A 20,576-nucleotide genomic window follows, 5' to 3' on the forward strand; every position below is an offset into this window, starting at 1 on the left:
TAGAAAAATGTACCACAAAATATGGAAAAAATATATCTGTTGGTGTGAATCTAAAGGATTCCCTTGGGACAAGGTAAAGATTCCTAGGATTCTATCCTTTCTTCAAGAAGGATTGGAGAAAGGATTATCTGCAAGTTCCTTGAAGGGACAGATTTCTGCCTTGTCTGTGTTACTTCACAAAGAGCTGGCAGCTGTGCCAGATGTTCAAGCCTTTGTTCAGGCTCTGGTTAGAATCAAGCCTGTTTACAAACCTTTGACTCCTCCTTGGAGTCTCAACTTAGTTCTTTCAGTTCTTCAGGGGGTTCCGTTTGAACCCTTACATTCCGTTGATATTAAGTTATTATCTTGGAAAGTTTTGTTTTTAGTTGCAATTTCTTCTGCTAGAAGAGTTTCAGAATTATCTGCTCTGCAGTGTTCTCCTCCTTATCTGGTGTTCCATGCAGATAAGGTGGTTTTACGTACTAAACCTGGTTTTCTTCCAAAAGTTGTTTCTAACAAAAACATTAACCAGGAGATAGTCGTGCCTTCTTTGGGTCCGAAACCAGTTTCGAAGAAGGAACGTTTGTTGCACAATTTGGATGTTGTTCGCGCTCTAAAATTCTATTTAGATGCTACAAAGGATTTTAGACAAACATCTTCCTTGTTTGTTGTTTATTCTGGTAACAGGAGCGGTCAAAAAGCAACTTCTACCTCTCTCTCTTTTTTGGATTAAAAGCATCATCAGATTGGTTTACGAGACTGCCGGACGGCAGCCTCCTGAAAGAATCACAGCTCATTCCACTAGGGCTGTGGCTTCCACATGGGCCTTCAAGAACGAGGCTTCTGTTGATCAGATATGTAGGGCAGCGACTTGGTCTTCACTGCACACTTTTACCAAATTTTACAAGTTTGATACTTTTGCTTCTTCTGAGGCTATTTTTTGGAGAAAGGTTTTGCAAGCCGTGGTGCCTTCCATTTAGGTGACCTGATTTGCTCCCTCCCTTCATCCGTGTCCTAAAGCTTTGGTATTGGTTCCCACAAGTAAGGATGACGCCGTGGACCGGACACACCTATGTTGGAGAAAACAGAATTTATGTTTACCTGATAAATTACTTTCTCCAACGGTGTGTCCGGTCCACGGCCCGCCCTGGTTTTTTAATCAGGTCTGATGATTTATTTTCTTTAACTACAGTCACCACGGTATCATATGGTTTCTCCTATGCAAATATTCCTCCTTAACGTCGGTCGAATGACTGGGGTAGGCGGAGCCTAGGAGGGATCATGTGACCAGCTTTGCTGGGCTCTTTGCCATTTCCTGTTGGGGAAGAGAATATCCCACAAGTAAGGATGACGCCGTGGACCGGACACACCGTTGGAGAAAGTAATTTATCAGGTAAACATAAATTCTGTTTTTTCTAGAATCTTTGTTTTTTTTTCTACATATTGAATTCTTTGTTGGAGTTCTGGATATTCTGTCTTCTCTTCAGGCCTCTATATGTCCTTCAGGGCTCTGTGTTTAGAGGTCATTGGTATATTGGGCTTCTAGGGTTTTTATTCCTTTTGCTTGTTTTCATCTAAAATCTTTTCAGCTATACATGCTTCGTCTATGGTAGGGGTCCTCTCAGACTTCTCGCAGTGGATATTTCCAAACTCCCTAACTAGAGTCTCTCTATCCAAGAGGATTTTGCAGGACCGCCTGGCTCATGGTTCATGCTTCCTGAGACTATCCTGGTGCTTGTGACCCCGGACTTCAGTTTTTTCATTTGGTTGCTTTTAAGTTATTTTTGTGGAAAGTTTTGTTTCTCCTTGCTATTTCTTCTGCTCGCAGAGTTTCTGAGCTTTCAGCTCTGCAGTGTGATTCCCTGTACCTTTATTTTTCATACAGATAAGGTGGTCCTTCATACTAAATTGGGGTTTCTCCCTAAGGTAGTGTCAGATCGAAACATTAATCAGGAAATTGTTGTTCCTTCTTTTTATCCTAATCCTTCTCATAAGGAACATCTTTTGCATAACTTGGATGTTGTTCGTGCTCTAAAATTTGACCTACAAGCTACTAAAGATTTTCGGCATTCTCTTGCCCTGTTTGTGGTTTTCTCTGGAAAGCCCAAGGGTCAGAAGGCCACTTCTACTTCCCTTTCCCTCTGGTAAGAAGTATAATTATTTTTTCTTATGAGACAGCTGGACAGCAGCCTCCTGAGAGAATTATGGCTCATTCCACTAGGGCTGTCTTCTCATCTTGGGCTTTCAAAAATGAAGCTTCTGTGGAACAGATTTGCAAGGTGGCAACATGGTCCTCTTTGCATACTTTTTCCAAATTCTAAAAATTTTATACTTTTGCCTCGGCTGAGACCTCTTTTTGGAGACAGGTTCTTCAAGTGGTGGTGTCTTCTGTTTAGGTCCTCCTGCCTTGCTCTCCCTCCCTTTTCATTCCGTGTCCTCTAGCTTGGGTATTGGATCCCGCTAGCTATTGGAATGACGTGGACTCTCCATGCCATAGGAAAGAAAACAAAATGTATGCTTACCTGATAAATTTCTTTCTTTCCGGGCACAACCCCACCCTCCTTTTTTAAATTATAATTCGGCAGGTTTTTTTTTAGTAAACCTCAGGCACCTCTATACCCTTGTGTTTTTTCTTTTTCCATTTTCCTTCGGCTGAATGACTGGGAATTATGTGTAAGGGAAGTTGTACTTAACAGCTTTGCTGTTGGAATGACGTTGTGGACTCTCCATGCCCGGAAAGAAATAAATTTATCAGGTAAGCATACATTTTGTTTTATACTTACTTGATAAATTTATTTTCTTTCCTGGCATGGAGAGTCCACGAACCCGCCCTTTTTTAATGCGGCGTTTTTTCCTAATCTTTTGGCAACTCTATAATCCTAGTGTTTCTCCTTCTCTTCCGTATTACCTCTGCTGAATGACTGGGGGAGTATGAAAAGTGAGAGGTATACTTAAACTTTTGCTGGGTTGTCTTTGCCTCCTCTTGGTGGCCAGGTGTTGAATTCCCAACGGTAATGAATGGATTCGTGGACTCTCCATGCCAGGAAAGAAAATAATTTATCAGGTGAGCATAAATTTTGTTTTCTTGTAGTCTAATACTGAGTTTCAGAAGGTCATACGCCTATGGTAATAGAAATCTTGTTTAGGTTGTGTTGTATTTGTGCAGATGTCTAATGCACATAATTGTCTCATGCTATTTGGCTGCGCTGTATTCTAAGCCAGATATCTCTTTTATTAAATCTAAAAACAATAAATCTCTTTCAGGTACATTGTGATGGAGCTCATGGATGCTAATCTGTGCCAAGTCATACAGATGGAATTAGACCATGAACGCATGTCCTATCTCCTTTACCAAATGCTGTGTGGCATAAAGCACCTACACTCTGCAGGGATTATCCACAGGGTAATTATGTCAACGTGTCTTTAAGTGTAGTATTTATCTACACATTGTTTACCAATCCTGTACCAAAGTAGTAGTTACTTGTTTGAATTAACTTGCCACCTGCTAAAACACCTGTAATGATTCATTTTCAAACTGTGGTTATTTCTTTAATGGGCGGATAAGCAGTTTAAACAATACTGCATGTAAAGGCTTATATTTAAACGGACATAATACTCATATGCTAAATCATTTGAAAAGGATGCAGCATAACTGTAAAAAGCTGAAATAAAAATATCACCTGAACATCTCTGTGTAAAAAGCAAAGATATTTGACTTCACAATTTCTTTAGCTCATCAGAGTAAGTGCTCTGTAAACAGTTAGAGCTGCTGTAAAGCTGTAAGTTGGGGAGGGGGGCAACAATGACCAATCAGCAGTGCTGAGGTCATGCATTGCACTTCTTTGCTGTGATCTCATGAGATTTAATTTAAACTGAATAGGAAAATAACATGGCTGTGTCTGCACATGCCAGATGCACACTCCCTTGCAAGTCCTGGGACAAACATCCTGACTGGCTGCTTAAAGTCTCTTTACAGTGGGGTGAGAATACTTAAGACATTTTGAGTTAAAATATCTTCCTTTTTTACATAGAGATGTTCAGGTGATATTTTCTAGTCCGCTTTTTACATCTATTAAATGCTTTAACAGTTGGGTAACATGTCTCTTTAATTTTGGTGCCGTGATACGGTGGGGGAACATTTAGTAAGTTAGATTTTTTTTTTTTTTTTTTTTCTCTGAAGCATTTGCACATTTTAAGGTTACCTAATCAAGTGCATTTAGAGCACACTGACGTTGTTGCATGTTTTCCCATATCGGGATTTAGTCATGTTACAAACCATTTATTTTTTTATCCCTGAAGAGCACGTTGGTGATAAGATTGTGAAAGAACAGGTTTTTGTATATTTTTAGATTTCAAACGTAGAATATTATAACTACAATTTGTGATCTGCTGGTAGAACCGAATCTACTATTTAGGCTTGTATTATTTTGACCTATGAGTATATTGTTTTTATGTTTTCACTGACTTCCCTGTCCCCTCAGAACAAAAGGACTATTGTTAACCAATCTCAAACTAATAAATATATAATTATATAATATATAATTTGAGCATAACTGTTTGCAGATGAGTAGTTAAAGAAAGATCTGGGTACTGCTGCCATCTTCTCTTAAAGGGACTGTATACATCAATTTTCATTTAACTGCATATAATAGACACTACTAATAAAGAAAAATATGCAAAGAAACTGATATAAAAATCCAGTATAAAATATTTTAAAACGTTCTTAGAAGCTCTCAAATTAGCACTGTTGATGAGGTTAGGCTGGGACACTCACTGAAATGGTCTGCGAAAGCAAGAAAATCAGACACTCCCTCCCCTACATATGAAAAGGTCCAATACACAAGCTAGAGTCTGTAGACATCAGTATACGGCTTGGTTAGGAGTCTGAAAATCATCACAATGTTATTAAAAAAAAATAAGCAAAACTATACAATTTTACAAAAACACCCTCAGATGGGCTATATAATGGATTGTCTACAAAACATTTATGCAAAGAAAAATCTAGTGTACATTGTCCCTTTTTAAGGTTGTTTAACACGGATTCAAACTAGTTAAAGGGACATAATACTCATATGCTAAATCACTTGAAACTGATGCTGTATAACTGTGAAAAGCTGACAGAAAAATATCACCTGAGCATCTCTATGTAAAAAGAAGATATTTCACCTCAGCTCACCAGAGTAAGTGCTGTGTAAAAAGTTATACTTCAGCTGCTGTCCAGCTGCAGGTAGTAAAAAAAAAATGAAGAAAAGAGCTCCAGCCAATCAGCATCAACAGTGCTGAGGTCATAAACTCTTTTACTGTGATCTCATGAGATTTCACTTAACTCTCATGAGATTTCATAGTAAACGTCCTTAAACTGAATAGGGAAATAACATGAGTGTGCATGAGGCTCACTCCCTTGCCTGTTCCGGGACAGGGATACTGATTTGCTGCTTAGAAGTTCTTTACCATGGGGTGTGAATACTTAGGACATTTTGAGGTAAAATATCTTTCTTTTTTACATAGAGATGTTCAGGTGATATTTTCTAGTCGGCTTTTTACAGCTATGCTGCATCACTTTCAAGTGTTTAAACATTTGGTATCATGGCCCTTTAATAAAAATGTGTTAAACCATTACTTAAACAGACGTATATTCCATTCTAATCACAATCGAATAGCTTAAAGTACATATTTAAATAATACACAATAATATTCATTTCTAAATGACCTAGTATACCCGCCGCTATTGCAAATAAAGCTTTTTCTATAGAAGTATTTTTGAGGCAAAACTGATAATCCTCCTTAAAAGAGCCAAGTAGAGCGAGGGTTTATGGTAGGGGACACTGATTCACTGAAAAAGTAGATAACCATAAAAAGCAGAGCAAGCACAATTGTCTGATTGTGGTTTACAGCAAAAGGCAGAAAGATAAATAATCTATATTACAATATTATTAGATTTTAAATCTTGTTGGAAACAAAACATAAGTATAATTATAATATATTAGGTATTCATTTTCAGAATTGGTGGAAAAATGTCAAGAATCATTATAATGATGTAGTAAACTGAACAAAACTACTGTGTGTGTGCTACTAATCCTGTATATGTTGATATCACAGGACTTAAAGCCTAGTAACATTGTAGTAAAATCTGACTGCACCTTGAAGATTCTGGACTTTGGGCTCGCCCGGACGGCAGGAACAAGCTTCATGATGACCCCGTACGTGGTGACTCGTTACTACAGAGCCCCAGAAGTCATCCTTGGCATGGGATACAAAGAGAACGGTCAGTGATCTTGTCCCCTCTTATTCCAATTTTTTTTATTTAAACACAGATCTTATGATCCTATAATTGTTTTCATTGTATTAATGATCCAGAGAAGTAATATATCTGCTCTTAAACCCTCCATACTATTATCAATCATGAAGAATAAAAGTACAGCAACCCCCCCCTCCCCTCCCGCCACTTTAAGAAATAGCCTGGTACTGCAGGATCCACTCCTTTTTAAGGAGATGTTTAATTTTATATTGTTGCCAGTACTTGAATCTCTTACCAATAACCTCTTTATGGAAAAAGAATCATTATAGGGGGATTCTCTTAGATCTGTGTTAAAATGTTTCATGAATCACAAGACAAACCTGGTGCACAATATGGATCACCTCATTAACCTCTTTGCTGCCAGTGAAATTAGTATTGATTGAATTCCATTGCTGGTAGCAACAAGGTAAATGATCGTCTAACCCCTCTGCACTGGCTTTGCTCCTCTGCCTTTGATCTCACCTTTTCAGGTTCTGTCTGCACTTGGCTGTTCACTTGTTTCCACTGACACCTTTTCTTTTTCTCTTGCTTTCTGCTTTTTTTTTCCACTATATTCTTTTTTTTTTTTTTTTTTTCTCTTCCTTCTTGTGCTATCACACTTAGTGGACTTGTGGTCGGTTGGGTGCATTATGGGAGAAATGATATGCCACAAAATTCTCTTTCCGGGAAGGGACTGTATCCTTGCACATATCAAGGTGGAAAAACAGACTAGCATACGTACATCATTCTGTCTAAAAGGGTCCATCTTTCTAAGAACCCAACTGAACATATGGTAGTGACATTTTAAGGGTTTGCCTCTTTTAGGTTTAGTTGTACTGTCTGTGTATCCAAAGCCTAACTAAATGATTTAGGACAGATTGTCAGACAATGCAATAGGTCTCTACTCATCAAAATGTTTACAAGATAGTGTGACGGATGTTGCCAGTCACTACTAACCTTCTAGAGTATGTGGATACATACAAATTAATTAGTTGCTCCTGTAGCACTGATGAACATATAAAGTGAGAATAGGCTGGAAAAAAATAGTCTGTTTAAATGTATAATGTGAGATGAGAAAATTTGTAATAGTTATTCTGGTGTAATTGCTATTTAAAGGAATATGATCCCAACATTTTTTTTTTATCATTCGGATAGAGCATGCAATTTTAAACAAAGTTCTTATTTACTTCTATTATCAATTTGTCTTTATTCTTATGGTATCTTTTGTTGAAACGAAGCGACATATGCTTAGCAGCCGGCCCATTTCTGAAGCACTATATGGCAGCAGTTTTGCAAAAGCACTAGAGGGGGGCAGCACTATTTCCTGCCATGTAGTGATCCAGATGCCTACCTAGGTATCTCTTCAACACAGACTATCATGGGAATAGATAATTAGAAATAAAATGGGAACTTTTTTTTAAAAAAAAAAAATAGTATGCTTTGTCTGAATCACAAAATACATTTTTTGGGGGTTTTCTTTTAAAAAAAAAAAAAAAAAAAAAAAGATAGTAAAATGTGATTTTAAAATAATTTTATTTCCAAAAAGAAAAATGTTCTATCCAATCATTTTAACATTTGAATGATGGTATTCTTTTAGAACCTGCAGTTTTAAATTTGGTAAATAATCTGAGTACGGACTAATAAATATCAAGCTAGAAAATCTCAATTTCACAAATCATTTATTGTTTTAAAATATATAATCATTTTAATACTTTTGCTAAGCAGCAAACTGCAAACACCCTGTTAGAATCTGTCACTCTCTGTGGTTCATGTTTGTTCTCAGCAGGATTGATCCTTCGCTTTATTTTTTGCACTAGAGAAACAAAGGTGTCTACCAGCACTAAGGGTTAAAGGAGAAATTCAGATAACAGAATGCACTTGAGAATAAACATGCAGTACTATGTTATGCTACAGAGGATCACAGTAATCTCTGAGCACTGTATAGCAGCTACACTTTTTAATAATGTTTTTGATATCCACATACAGCTGTTTGCATTGGGGCTGGGCTATTACTGTAAGAGGTCTGGGATTTGGAAGATGTTAACTTGTTCTCCTCTTTATATTAACGCATGTTTGTTCTGAAAGGTGGGATGCTTGTTTAACCCTCTCAGTGCTGAGTTCTGGCAACATCAAGCTACAATTCCGCAGGCTTTTTAACCTTGTTCTGATTTATTCCTTGGCCTACTGTTAAATTCAGCAGACAGATCACATAAGCAAGCGTCTGAGCTATTACTTGCATGGTGATAGCTTCTTCTTATGGGGTATCCCACAACATCTTTCCCCTCTATTCACCTTTGGCCAGGCACCAGGCCTCTCATCTATTAATGTCCCCTACATTTTGTTTTCAGTTGACATTTGGTCAGTGGGTTGCATCTTGGGAGAGATGATCAAAGGTGGTGTTTTATTTCCTGGCACAGATCGTATCCTTCCCATTGGCTTATAGCAATCGCCACCCACCTACCCAACCCTAAAGAGTACTGCCCTGCTTCCGCATGTCTACCAACACCAGAATTTGTTGCTGGAGCTGTCTCCATAAATCAGGTTTTTTTATGTAAGCTTTTCTTGTCAAGTGTGCCCTTTCCATCTGTAGAAGGCTAAAATGGTCATTATTAGTGAGCATTCAGTATCTATGCAATCAAGTGGCTTTTCCTGTTAGTTTTTTTTTTTAAATATATACATAAAATATTTGTATGATTTTAGTTTGCTGCACTTTTATATTAATTCTGAAAAAAATAGTTAAAAATTGACTAAATATTGTAATAGTCCATTATCGTTACCATTGTGAAAAGGAGAACGCCCTCTAATTCTTATTTTGTTCTGTGGAGCATCTTTTAAAGTTGGAGCCATTGTGCAACTTTTTAAGTAGATTTCATAGATCTTGTAAGAAAACGAAAGACCAAGTAGCCTGGTATTCATGGTGGGGATTTTGCTGCTTGATAATTCAGAGCTAGATCCTAGTTAAAGGGACATTTAAATACCACATTTGAATTCCCCATTTCTCTTGTTAAGTGTAGTCAGTCCACGGGTCATCCATTACTTATGGAATATATCTCTTCCTAACAGGAAGCTGCAAGAGGATCACCCAGCAGAGCTGCTACATAGCTCCTCCCCTCACATGTCATATTCAGTCATTCTCTTGCAGCCTAACTAGATAGGTCGCTGTGAGAGGTCTGTGGTGTTTTTTAACTTAGTTTATTTCTACAATCAAAAGTTTTATTTTAAATGGCACCGGAGTGTGCTGTTTATTCTCAGGCAACATTAGAAGAAGAATCTGCCTGCGTTTTCTATGATCTTAGCAGACGTAACTAAGATCCACTGGCTGTTCTCATCTGAGGAGTGAGGTAACTTCAGAGAAGGGGAATAGCATGCAGGGCCCCCCTGCAAATGAGGTATGTGCAGTAATTATTTTTCTGAGGAATGGAATTGACTGAGAAAATACTGCTGATACCAATGTAAAGTAAGTTCAGCCTTAAATGCAGTGATAGCGACTGGTATTAGGCTGATGAGTGTGTGTACACTGAATGTATTTTTCTAAGGAATGGAATTGACTCTGAAAATACTGTTAATACTGAAATAATGTATGAGCCTTAACTGCAGTAAAAGCGACTGGTAGCAGGCTTATTAATAACAATTCATAACTTTTCAAATGTATGTTTAAAACGTTTACTGGCATGTTAATCGTTTTTTGTGAGGTACTTGGTGATAAAACTTATTGGGGCATGATTTTTACCACATGGCCATCTTTGTTTTCTGCATAGAAACAGTTTTCTGAGCTTCCCCACTGTTGTAATATGAGTGGGAGGGGCCTATTTTAGCGCTTTTTTGCGCAGTCAAAATTCAGTCACAATCTGTCTACTTCATCCTCCATGATCCAGATCGTCTCTAGAGAGCTCAGGGGTCTTCAAAATTCATTTTGAGGGAGGTAATCAGTCACAGCAGACCTGTGACAGTGTGTTTTGACTGTGAGAAAAACGTTAATTATTAAATTGTTAATCCGTTTTTGGGTATTAAGGGGTTAATCATCCATTTGCTGGTGGGTGCAATCCTTTGCTAACTTAATACATTTACTGTGAAAAATTGGTTGCTATAACTATTTTGGTTCATTGTTATTTCAACTGTGACAGCTTTTTGTGCTTCTTAAAGGCACAGTAGCGTTTTTTATATTGCTTGTAAATTTATTTAGAAAAGTATTTCCAAGCTTGCTAGTCTCATTGCTAGTCTGTTTAAACATGTCTGACACAGATGAATCTCTTTGTTCACTATGTTTAAAGGCCAATGTGGAGCCCAATAGAAATTTATGTACTAATTGCATTGATGCTACTTTAAATAAAAGTCAATCTTTACATGTAAAGAAATTATCACCAGACAACGAGGGGGAAGTTATGCCGACTAACTCTCCTCACGTGTCAGTACCTTCGCCTCCCGCTCAGGAGGTGCGTGATTTTGTGGCGCCAAGTACATCAGGGAGGCCCTTACAAATCACTTTGCAAGACATGGCTACTGTTATGACAGAAGTATTATCTAAATTGCCAGAATTAAGAGGCAAGCGCGATAGCTCTGGGTTAAGGACAGAGCGCGCGGATGAGGTGAGAGCCATGTCAGATACTGCGTCACAGTTTGCAGAACGTGAAGACGGAGAGCTTCATTCTGTGGGTGACGGATCTGATCCAGGGAGACTGGATTCATAGATTTCTAATTTTAAATTTAAGCTTGAGAACCTCCGCATATTGCTAGGGGAGGTATTAGCGGCTCTGAATGATTGTAACACGGTTGCAATTCCAGAAAAATTATGTAGGTTGGATAGATACTATGCGGTACCGGTGTGTACTGACGTGTTTCCTATACCTAAAAGGCTTACAGAGATTATTAGCAAGGAGTGGGATAGACCTGGGGTGCCCTTTTCCCCTCCTCCCATATTTAGGAAAATGTTTCCTATAGACGCCACCACACAAGACTTATGGCAGACGGTCCCTAAGGTGGAGGGAGCAGTTTCTACTTTAGCTAAGCGTACCACTATCCCGGTGGAGGATAGTTGTGCCTTTTCAGATCCAATAGATAAGAAATTAGAGGGTTACCTTAAGAAAATGTTTGTTCAACAAGGTTTTATCTTACAGCCCCTTGCATGCATTGCGCCTGTCACTGCTGCGGCGGCATTCTGGTTTGAGTCTCTGGAAGAGGCCATTCGCACAGCTCCATTGGATGAAATTATGAACAAGCTTAAAGCACTTAAGCTAGCTAACGCATTTGTTTCTGATGCCGTCGTACATTTAACCAAACTTACGGCTAAGAACTCCGCATTCGCCATCCAAGCGCGCAGAGCGCTATGGCTTAAATCCTGGTCAGCTGACGTGACTTCTTAATCTAAATTGCTTAATATTCCTTTCAAAGGGCAGACCTTATTCGGGCCTGGCTTGAAAGAAATTATAGCTGACATTACGGGAGGTAAGGGCCATGCTCTACCTCAGGACAGGGCCAAATCAAAGGCCAAACAGTCTAATTTTCGTGCCTTTCGTAACTTCAAGGCAGGAGCAGCATCAACTTCCTCCGCTCCAAAACAGGAAGGAGCTGTTGCTCGTTACAGGCAGGGCTGGAAAGTTAACCAGTCCTGGAACAAGGGCAAGCAGGCCAAGAAACCTGCTGCTGCCCCCAAGACAGCATGAAGAGAGGGCCCCCTATCCGGAAACGGATCTAGTGGGGGGCAGACTTTCTCTCTTCGCCCAGGCTTGGGCAAGAGATGTCCAGGATCCCTGGGCGTTGGAGATCATATCTCAGGGATATCTCCTGGACTTCAAAACTTCTCCTCCACGAGGGAGATTTCATCTTTCAAGGTTATCAGCAAACCAAATAAAGAAAGAGGCGTTTCTACGCTGTGTACAAGACCTTTTACTAATGGGGGTGATCCACCCAGTTCCGCGGACGGAACACGGGCAGGGATTCTATTCAAATCTATTTGTGGTTCCCAAGAAAGAGGGAACCTTCAGACCAATCTTGGACTTAAAAATCCTAAACAAATTTCTAAGAGTTCCATCATTCAAAATGGAAACTATTCGAACCATCCTTCCCATGATCCAAGAGGGTCAGTACATGACCACAGTGGATTTAAAGGATGCCTACCTTCACATACCGATTCACAAGGATCATTATCGGTACCTAAGATTTGCTTTCCTAGACAGGCATTACCAGTTTGTAGCTCTTCCCTTCGGATTAGCTACGGCTCCAAGAATCTTTACAAAAGTTCTGGGCTCACTTCTGGCGGTACTAAGACCGCGAGGCATAGCGGTGACTCCGTACCTAGACGACATTCTGATACAAGCGTCAAGTTTTCAAACTGCCAAGTCTCATACAGAGATAGTTCTGGCATTTCTGGGGTCGCATGGGTGGAAGGTGAACGTTGAAAAGAGTTCTCTATTACCACTTACAAGAGTTCCCTTTCTAGGGACTCTTATAGATTCTGTAGAGATGAAAATTTACCTGACAGAGGCCAGGTTATCAAAACTTCTAAATGCTTGCCGTGTCCTTCATTCCATTCCACACCCGTCAGTAGCTCAGTGCATGGAAGTAATCGGCTTAATGGTAGCGGCAATGGACATAGTACCATTTGCGCGCCTGCATCTCAGACCACTGCAATTGTGCATGCTAAGTCAGTGGAACGGGGATTACTCAGATTTGTCCCCGCTACTAAGTCTGGATCAGGAGACCAGAGATTCTCTTCTATGGTGGCTCTCTCGGCCACATCTGTCCAAGGGGATGACCTTTCGCAGGCCAGATTGGACGATTGTAACAACAGACGCCAGCCTTCTAGGCTGGGCGCAGTCTGGAACTCCCTGAAAGCTCAGGGATTATGGACTCAGGAGGAGAAACTCCTCCCAATAAATATTCTGGAATTAAGAGCAATATTCAATGCTCTCCTAGCTTGGCCTCAGTTAGCAACTCTGAGGTTCATCAGATTTCAGTCGGACAACATCACGACTGTGGCTTACATCAACCATCAAGGGGGAACCAGAAGTTCCCTAGCGATGTTGGAAGTCTCAAAGATAATTCGCTGGGCAGAGTCTCACTCTTGCCACCTGTCAGCGATTTACATCCCAGGCGTAGAGAACTGGGAGGCGGATTTTCTAAGTCGCCAGACTTTTCATCCGGGGGAGTGGGAACTTCATTCGGAGGTCTTTGCTCAACTGATTCTTCGTTGGGGCAAACCAGATCTGGATCTCATGGCGTCTCGCCAGAACGCCAAGCTTCCTTGTTACGGATCCAGGTCCAGGGACCCGGGAGCGGTGCTGATAGATGCTCTGACAGCCCCTTGGGTCTTCAACATGGCTTATGTGTTTCCACCATTCCCGATGCTTCCTCGTTTGATTGCCAAGATCAAACAGGAGAGAGCTTCTGTGATTCTGATAGCGCCTGCGTGGCCACGCAGGACCTGGTATGCAGACCTAGTGGACATGTCGTCCTGTCCACCGTGGTCTCTACCTCTGAGACAGGACCTTCTAATTCAGGGTCCTTTCAAACATCCAAATCTAATTTCTCTGAGGCTGACTGCATGGAGATTGAACGCATGATTCTATCAAAGCGTGGCTTCTCGGAGTCGGTTATTGATACCTTAATACAGGCTAGGAAGCCTGTTACCAGAAAAATTTACCATAAGATATGGCGTAAATATTTATATTGGTGCGAATCCAAGAGTTACTCATGGAGTAAGGTTAGGATTCCTAGGATATTGTCCTTTCTACAAGAGGGTTTAGAAAAGGGCTTATCTGCTAGTTCGTTAAAGGGACAGATTTCTGCTCTGTCTATTCTTCTACACAAACGTCTGGCTGAAGTTCCAGACGTTCAGGCTTTTTGTCAGGCTTTAACTAGGATTAAGCCTGTGTTTAAGACTGTTGCTCCGCAGTGGAGCTTAAACTTAGTTCTTAATGTTCTTCAAGGCGTTCCATTTGAACCCCTTCATTCCATTGATATCAAGCTGTTATCCTGGAAGGTTTTGTTTTTGATGGCTATTTCTTCGGCTCGAAGAGTCTTAGTTATCTGCCTTACATTGTGATTCTCCTTATCTGATTTTTCATTCAGACAAGGTAGTTCTGCGTACTAAACCTGGGTTCTTACCTAAGGTAGTTACTAACAGGAATATCAATCAAGAGATTGTTGTTCCATCACTGTGTCCTAACCCTTCTTCAAAGAAGGAACGACTTTTGCATAATTTGGACGTAGTCCGTGCCCTTAAGTTCTATTTGCAGGCAACTAAAGATTTTCGTCAAACTTCTTCCCTGTTTGTCGTTTACTCTGGACAGAGAAGAGGTCAAAAGGCTTCGGCTACCTCTCTCTCTTTTTGGCTTCGTAGCATAATATGTTTAGCCTATGAGACTGCTGGACAGCAGCCTCCTGAAAGGATTACAGCTCATTCTACTAGAGCTGTGGCTTCCACCTGGGCCTTTAAAAATGAGGCCTCTGTTGAACAGATTTGCAAGGCTGCGACTTGGTCTTCGCTTCACACCTTTTCAAAATTTTACAAATTTGACACTTTTGCTTCTTCGGAGGCTATTTTTGGGAGAAAGGTACTTCAGGCAGTGGTTCCTTCTGTTTAATGTTCCTGCCTTGTCCCTCCCTTCATCCGTGTACTTTAGCTTTGGTATTGGTATTCCATAAGTAATGGATGACCCGTGGACTGACTACACTTAACAAGAGAAAACATAATTTATGCTTACCTGATAAATTTATTTCTCTTGTAGTTTAGTCAGTCCACGGCCCGCCCTGTCTTTAAGGCAGACCTAAATTTTAATTAAACTCCAGTCACCACTGCACCCTATGGTTTCTCCTTTCTTGTCTGCTTTGGTCGAATGACTGAATATGACATGTGAGGGGAGGAGCTATGTAGCAGCTCTGCTGGGTGATCCTCTTGCAGCTTCCTGTTAGGAAGAGATATATTCCATAAGTAATGGATGACCCGTGGACTGACTACACTACAAGAGAAATAAATTTATCAGGTAAGCATAAATTATGTTATTAAGCCAGATTACAAGTGGAGAGGAATTTAACGCTCCAGCTCGCATGCTAATAAGTTTTTCCATCTAAAGGGGAGGAGAGTCCACGGCTTCATTCATTACTATTGGGAATTAAGAACCTGGCCACCAGGAGGAGGCAAAGACACCCCAACCAAAGGCTTAAATATCTCCCCCACTCCCCTCATCCCCCCGTCATTCTTTGCCTTTTGTCACAGGAGGATGGCAGAGGAATGCCGGAGTTTCTGAGTAGTCTTTTATGGACGGTAGTACTCTTCGGCATGGGATTGGAGTTTTAAGTAGTTCTGTCAGCCTCTCGGTGAGAGCCTGGGCGAAAGTTAGAGTCCGGAGATGCAGGGAGAGTCTTTCTGCGAAACCATCCCAACTTATATTAACAGCTCCATAAGCAATCAGTGTTGATGAGTTTCGCTGCCTGCTTTCTTCACTTAAGTCCATGTCAGGAACGAGGCTACTAACCTGTCACACTTGAAGGGCCGTGTTCCTGTTCCACGGTGTAGATTCTGGTAAGATAGTTTCATTTTTTTTATTAATAATGATAACATAGAAGACAGGGTCACAGTGTGGCACCTTTTATCTTTACAGAATAAAGGATTAATATTCCTGTAAGGGGATTATTGAACAGGGGGGCTTTATACATGATGTTGTTTATTGTGTCATTGCTGCGTTATGTGCTAGATGAGGCTCTGGCAATGTGTGGAACTTTCAGGTTACTTGCGGAAACTTTGAGCTGCCATTTTTTGGTGCGTTTTTCTCTAGTGGAGGGGACGGTCCTGCCAGGCATTCCATGTGACTGGGTGTGGCTATCCTTCCTGTTGATCTGTGGCGCCGGAGACGTAGCGGTTTCTGCAGTCCGGGTCCTAGGAGGTGGTGAGTGCCCCGGCCATTGGTGGTATAAAGGTGCCTTTTAATAAATAAAATTAGTCTAACCAAACGCGCAAGCGATGGAGGACTCTGGCGCGTTGGAAGGCTCTCCTTTCTTAATAAAGTCTCATTCCTGTGTTTATTGTGAGGAGTTTCTGGTAGATCAGCCTGCTCAACTATGTTCCACATGCCTTGATAAAGTTGCAACATCTTAATGTAAATGGATGTCTAGTACTACTGAGCCGTCCACCTCTAAAGGTTCTTTGTCCCGGGAGGTGCGTTCCCTACATTCATCTCCGATTGCACATGCAGCACCCCGGGATCCAACCGTTACTCCTTCGGGAGAGATTTGTTGGCCGTCAGAATTTGCGGACCAACTGGAATCGGCAGTTTCAAAAGTGATCCATGCCTTACCACGTTCTCCTAAGCGCAAACGTAGGGTTTATCATAGCGGCCCGGCCCAGGGTTTGTCCTCGCTGATGGAAGATCCAGAGGCTCTATACGATGACGAGGCCCACTCTGACTCTTCGGATGAGAGGTGTCTTGGATTCTGGAGTGGGCGGAGTCCCACGTCTGCTCACTAAGCTATTCACATTCCAGGTGTGGACAACTGGGAAGTGGACTTTCTCAGCAAACAATCCTTCCATCCGGGGGAATGGTCTCTTCACCCTGAGGTGTTTGCGGAGATTTGTCACAGATGGGGAGGGCTGGAGATAGATCTCATGGCGTCCAGACTCAATTGCAAGCTACCTCGATACGGGTCGAGGTTCAGGGATCCCCAGGCAGAGCTGATTGATGCCTTAGTGGTTCCTTGGGGATTCAGCCTAGCTTACATTTTTGTACCGTTACCACTTCTACCTCACGTAGTGGCACGCATCAAACAGGAGCGAACCCCGGCCATTCTGATAGCTCCTTCATGGCCGCGGAGGACGTGGTTTGCGGATCTGGTGGGGATGTCATCCTCTCCGCCGTGGAGGTTACCCTGTCACAGGTATCTGCTGTCACAGGGCCCCTTTCAACATCAAAATCTAGATTCTCTGAGGCTGACTGCGTGGAGATTGAACGCCTAGTCTTAGGCGAAAGAGGCTTTTCTGAAGTTCTGATTGATACTCTAATTCAGGCAAGGAAGCCAGTCACTCGTTGCATCTACCATAAGGTGCAGATGACTTACTTGTCCTGGTGTGAGAAGCATGGATATCCTTGGCATAAGGTGAAGGTATCCAGGATTCTGTCCTTTCTCCAAGATGGTTTGGAGAAGGGTCTTGCCGCTAGTTCTTTAAAGGGAAAGATTGACATTCAATCTTTTGTTCAGGCTCTGTGGAGAATCAGGCTTGTCTTTAGACAGTCGACTCCACCTTGGAGCTTAAAGTTAGTCCTTAAGGTCTTGCAGAGGGTTCCGTTTCAACCTATGCATTCCATAGTCATTAAGATTCTGTCTTGGAAGGTTCTCTTCCTGTTGGCTCTCGCATTGGCACGCAGAATATCTAAACTAGCTGCCTTGCAATGTGATCCTCCTTATCTGGTGTTTCATGCGGATAAGGCTGTACTTCGCACTGGGTTGGGGTTTCTCCCCAAGGTGGTGTCTAACCGTAACATCAATCGGGAAATAGTTGTTCCCTCTTTGTGTCCTAACCTTTCTTCCTCAAAGGAGAGGTTACTTCATAACCTGGATGTGGTTTGTGCCTTTATGTTCTGTCTTCATGCTACAAAGGATTTCACACAGTCTACATCTCTTATTGTGGTGTATTCCAGGAAGCGCTAGGGGCAAAGGGTCTTTGCTACTTCTTTGTCTTTTTGGTTGAGGAGCTTGATTTGCTTGGCTTATGAGACAGCGCACATAAGCCTCCTCAGAGGATCACGGCTCATTCAACTAGAGGTGTGGCTTTGTCTTGGGCCTTCAAGAATGAGGCCACTATGCAGCAAATTTGTAAGGTGGCTACCTGGTCCTCCTTACACACTTTTTTACAAAGTTTTACAAATTTGACGTTTTTGCTTCTGCGGAAGCTGTTTTTGGGAGACAGGTTTTGCAGGCTGTGGTGCCCTCAGATTCAGGTCCGCTTTTTACCCTCCCGGTTTCATTCAGTGTGCTCTAGAGCTTGGGTATACTGTATGTTCCCAATAGTAATGAATGAAGCCATGGACTCTCCTCCCCTTTAGATGGAAAACATAAATTATGCTTACCTGATAATTTAATTTCCATGGAAGGGAGAAGAGTCCACGGCTCCCGCCCGTATCTCCGTTGGGCGGCCCTAAATTTATTCCTAAATTTACCCTGATATTTCTCCTACTGTTCCTGGTTCCCTCGGCAAAATGACTGGGGGATGAGGGAAGTAGGGGAGGTATTTAAGCCTTTGGCTGGGGTGTCTTTGCCTCCTCCTGGTGGCCAGGTTCTTAATTCCCAATAGTAATGAATGAAGCCGTGGACTCTCCTCCCCTCAATGGAAATTAAATTATCAGGTAAGCATAATTTATGTTTTTGTGCGCATCAGGTAGCACTCGTATTAAAATTTGAAAGTAAAAAGTTTTCGCTTGTGCGTTAACCTGACGCGTGTAAAAAGATGTACTTTAAATATCGCAATCGTGTAAAACACACTACTCTCATATAAACCCGACATTTAAAATATGAATATTTCACATTTCAATGTTCTTCACATAGCACACACACATATATATATATATATATATATATATATATATATATATATATATATATATATATATATATATATATATATATATATATATATATATATACACACACACACACGTATGCAAAAGTATAGGCACCCCTGATAATTTCCATGATTTTCATTTATAAATAATTGGGTGTTTGGATCAGCAATTTCATTTTGAGCTATCAAATAACTGAAGGACACAGTAATATTTCAGTAGTGAAATGAGGTTTATTGGATTAACAGAAAATGTGCAATGTGCATCAAAACAAAATTAGACAGGTGCATACATTTGGGCACCCTTGTCATTTTGTTGATTTGAATACCTGTAACTACCTAGCACTGATTAATTGGAACACACAATTGGTTTGGTGATCCCATTAAGCCTTGAACTTCATAGACAGGTGCAGCCAATCATGAGAAAAGGTATTATAAAGTAGCCAGTTGCAAGTTGTTGTTCTATTTGACTCTCCTCTGAAGAGTGGCAACATGGGAGCCTCAAAACAACTCTCAAATGACTTGAAAACAAAGATTGTTCAACATTATGGTTTAGGGGAAGACTGCAAAAAGCTATCGCAGAGATTTAAGCTTTCAGTGTCCTCTGTGAGAAACGTAGTGAGGAAATGGATGACAACAGGCACAGTTCTTGTTAAGGCCAGAAGTGGCAGGCCAAGTAAAATATCGGAAAGGCAAAGGATGGTGAGAACGGTCAAAAACAGTCCACAGGCCATCACCAAAGACCTACAACTTCTTGCTGCAGATGGTGTCACTGTACATCGTTCAACAATTCAGCGCACTTTGTACAAGGAGAAGCTGTATGGGAGAGTGATGCGGAAGAAGCCTTTTCTGCACACACGCCACAAACAGAGTCGCTTGAGGTATGCAAACGCACATTTGAACAAGCCAGCTTCATTTTGGAAGAAGGTGCTGTGGACTGATGAAACAAAGATTGAGTTATTTGGTCATAATAAGAGGCGTTATGCATGGCGGCAAAAGAACACAGCGTTCCAAGACAAACACTTGCTACCCACAGTACAATTTGGTGGATGTTCCATCATGCTGTGGGGCTGTGTGGCCAGTGCCGGTACTGGGAATCTTGTTAAAGTTGAGGGTCGCATGGATTCGACTCAATATCAGCAGATACTTGAGAATAATGTTGAGGAATCAGTCACAAAATTGAAGTTACGCCGGGGCTGGATATTTCAACAAGGCGACGACCCAAACCACTGCTCAAAATCCACGCTGGCATTTATGCAGAGGAACAAGTGCAATTTTCTGGAATGGCCATCCCAGTCCCCAGACCTGAATATCATTGAAAATCTGTGGGGTGATTTAAAGCGGGCTGTCCATGCTCGGCAACCATCAAACCTAACTGAACCTTCATCCAGAATCCAGACACTCATTACAGGCTATAGGAAGCGTCTAGTGGCTGCTATTTTTGCTAAAGGAGGCTCTACTAAATATTGATGCAATATTTCTGTTGTAAATTTATGCACCTTCCTAATTTTGTTTTGATGCATATTGCACATTTTCTGTTAATCCAATAAACCTCATTTCACTACTGAAATATTACTATGTCCATCAGTTATTTGATAGATCAAAATTAAATTGCTGATCCAAACACCCAATTATTTATAAATGAAAATCATGGAAATTGTACAGGGGTCCCTAGACTTTTGCATACGACTGTGTGTGTGTGTGTGTGTGTGTGTGTGTGTGTGTGTATATATTTTATATATTCTACTGATTAGAGATATCTTTTATACCCTC

General features: G+C 41.1%; 1 protein-coding gene across 2 annotated transcripts in view; it reads left to right on the forward strand.

Moving 5' to 3' along the window:
- The window catches only part of MAPK8 (mitogen-activated protein kinase 8), a 64,408-nt gene that overhangs the window by 11,061 nt on the left and 32,771 nt on the right, over nucleotides 1-20,576 (forward strand). For both annotated transcript variants that reach the window (XM_053692176.1, XM_053692175.1), the window contains 3 exons: nucleotides 3,244-3,382; nucleotides 6,079-6,244; nucleotides 8,605-8,676. In XM_053692176.1, the coding sequence (XP_053548151.1) occupies nucleotides 3,244-3,382; nucleotides 6,079-6,244; nucleotides 8,605-8,676 (377 nt within the window). The remainder of the gene's footprint in view (nucleotides 1-3,243; nucleotides 3,383-6,078; nucleotides 6,245-8,604; nucleotides 8,677-20,576) is intronic.

This window comes from Bombina bombina, chromosome 9, assembly GCF_027579735.1.
Source record: "Bombina bombina isolate aBomBom1 chromosome 9, aBomBom1.pri, whole genome shotgun sequence".
Classification (NCBI taxonomy): Eukaryota; Metazoa; Chordata; class Amphibia; order Anura; family Bombinatoridae; genus Bombina; species Bombina bombina.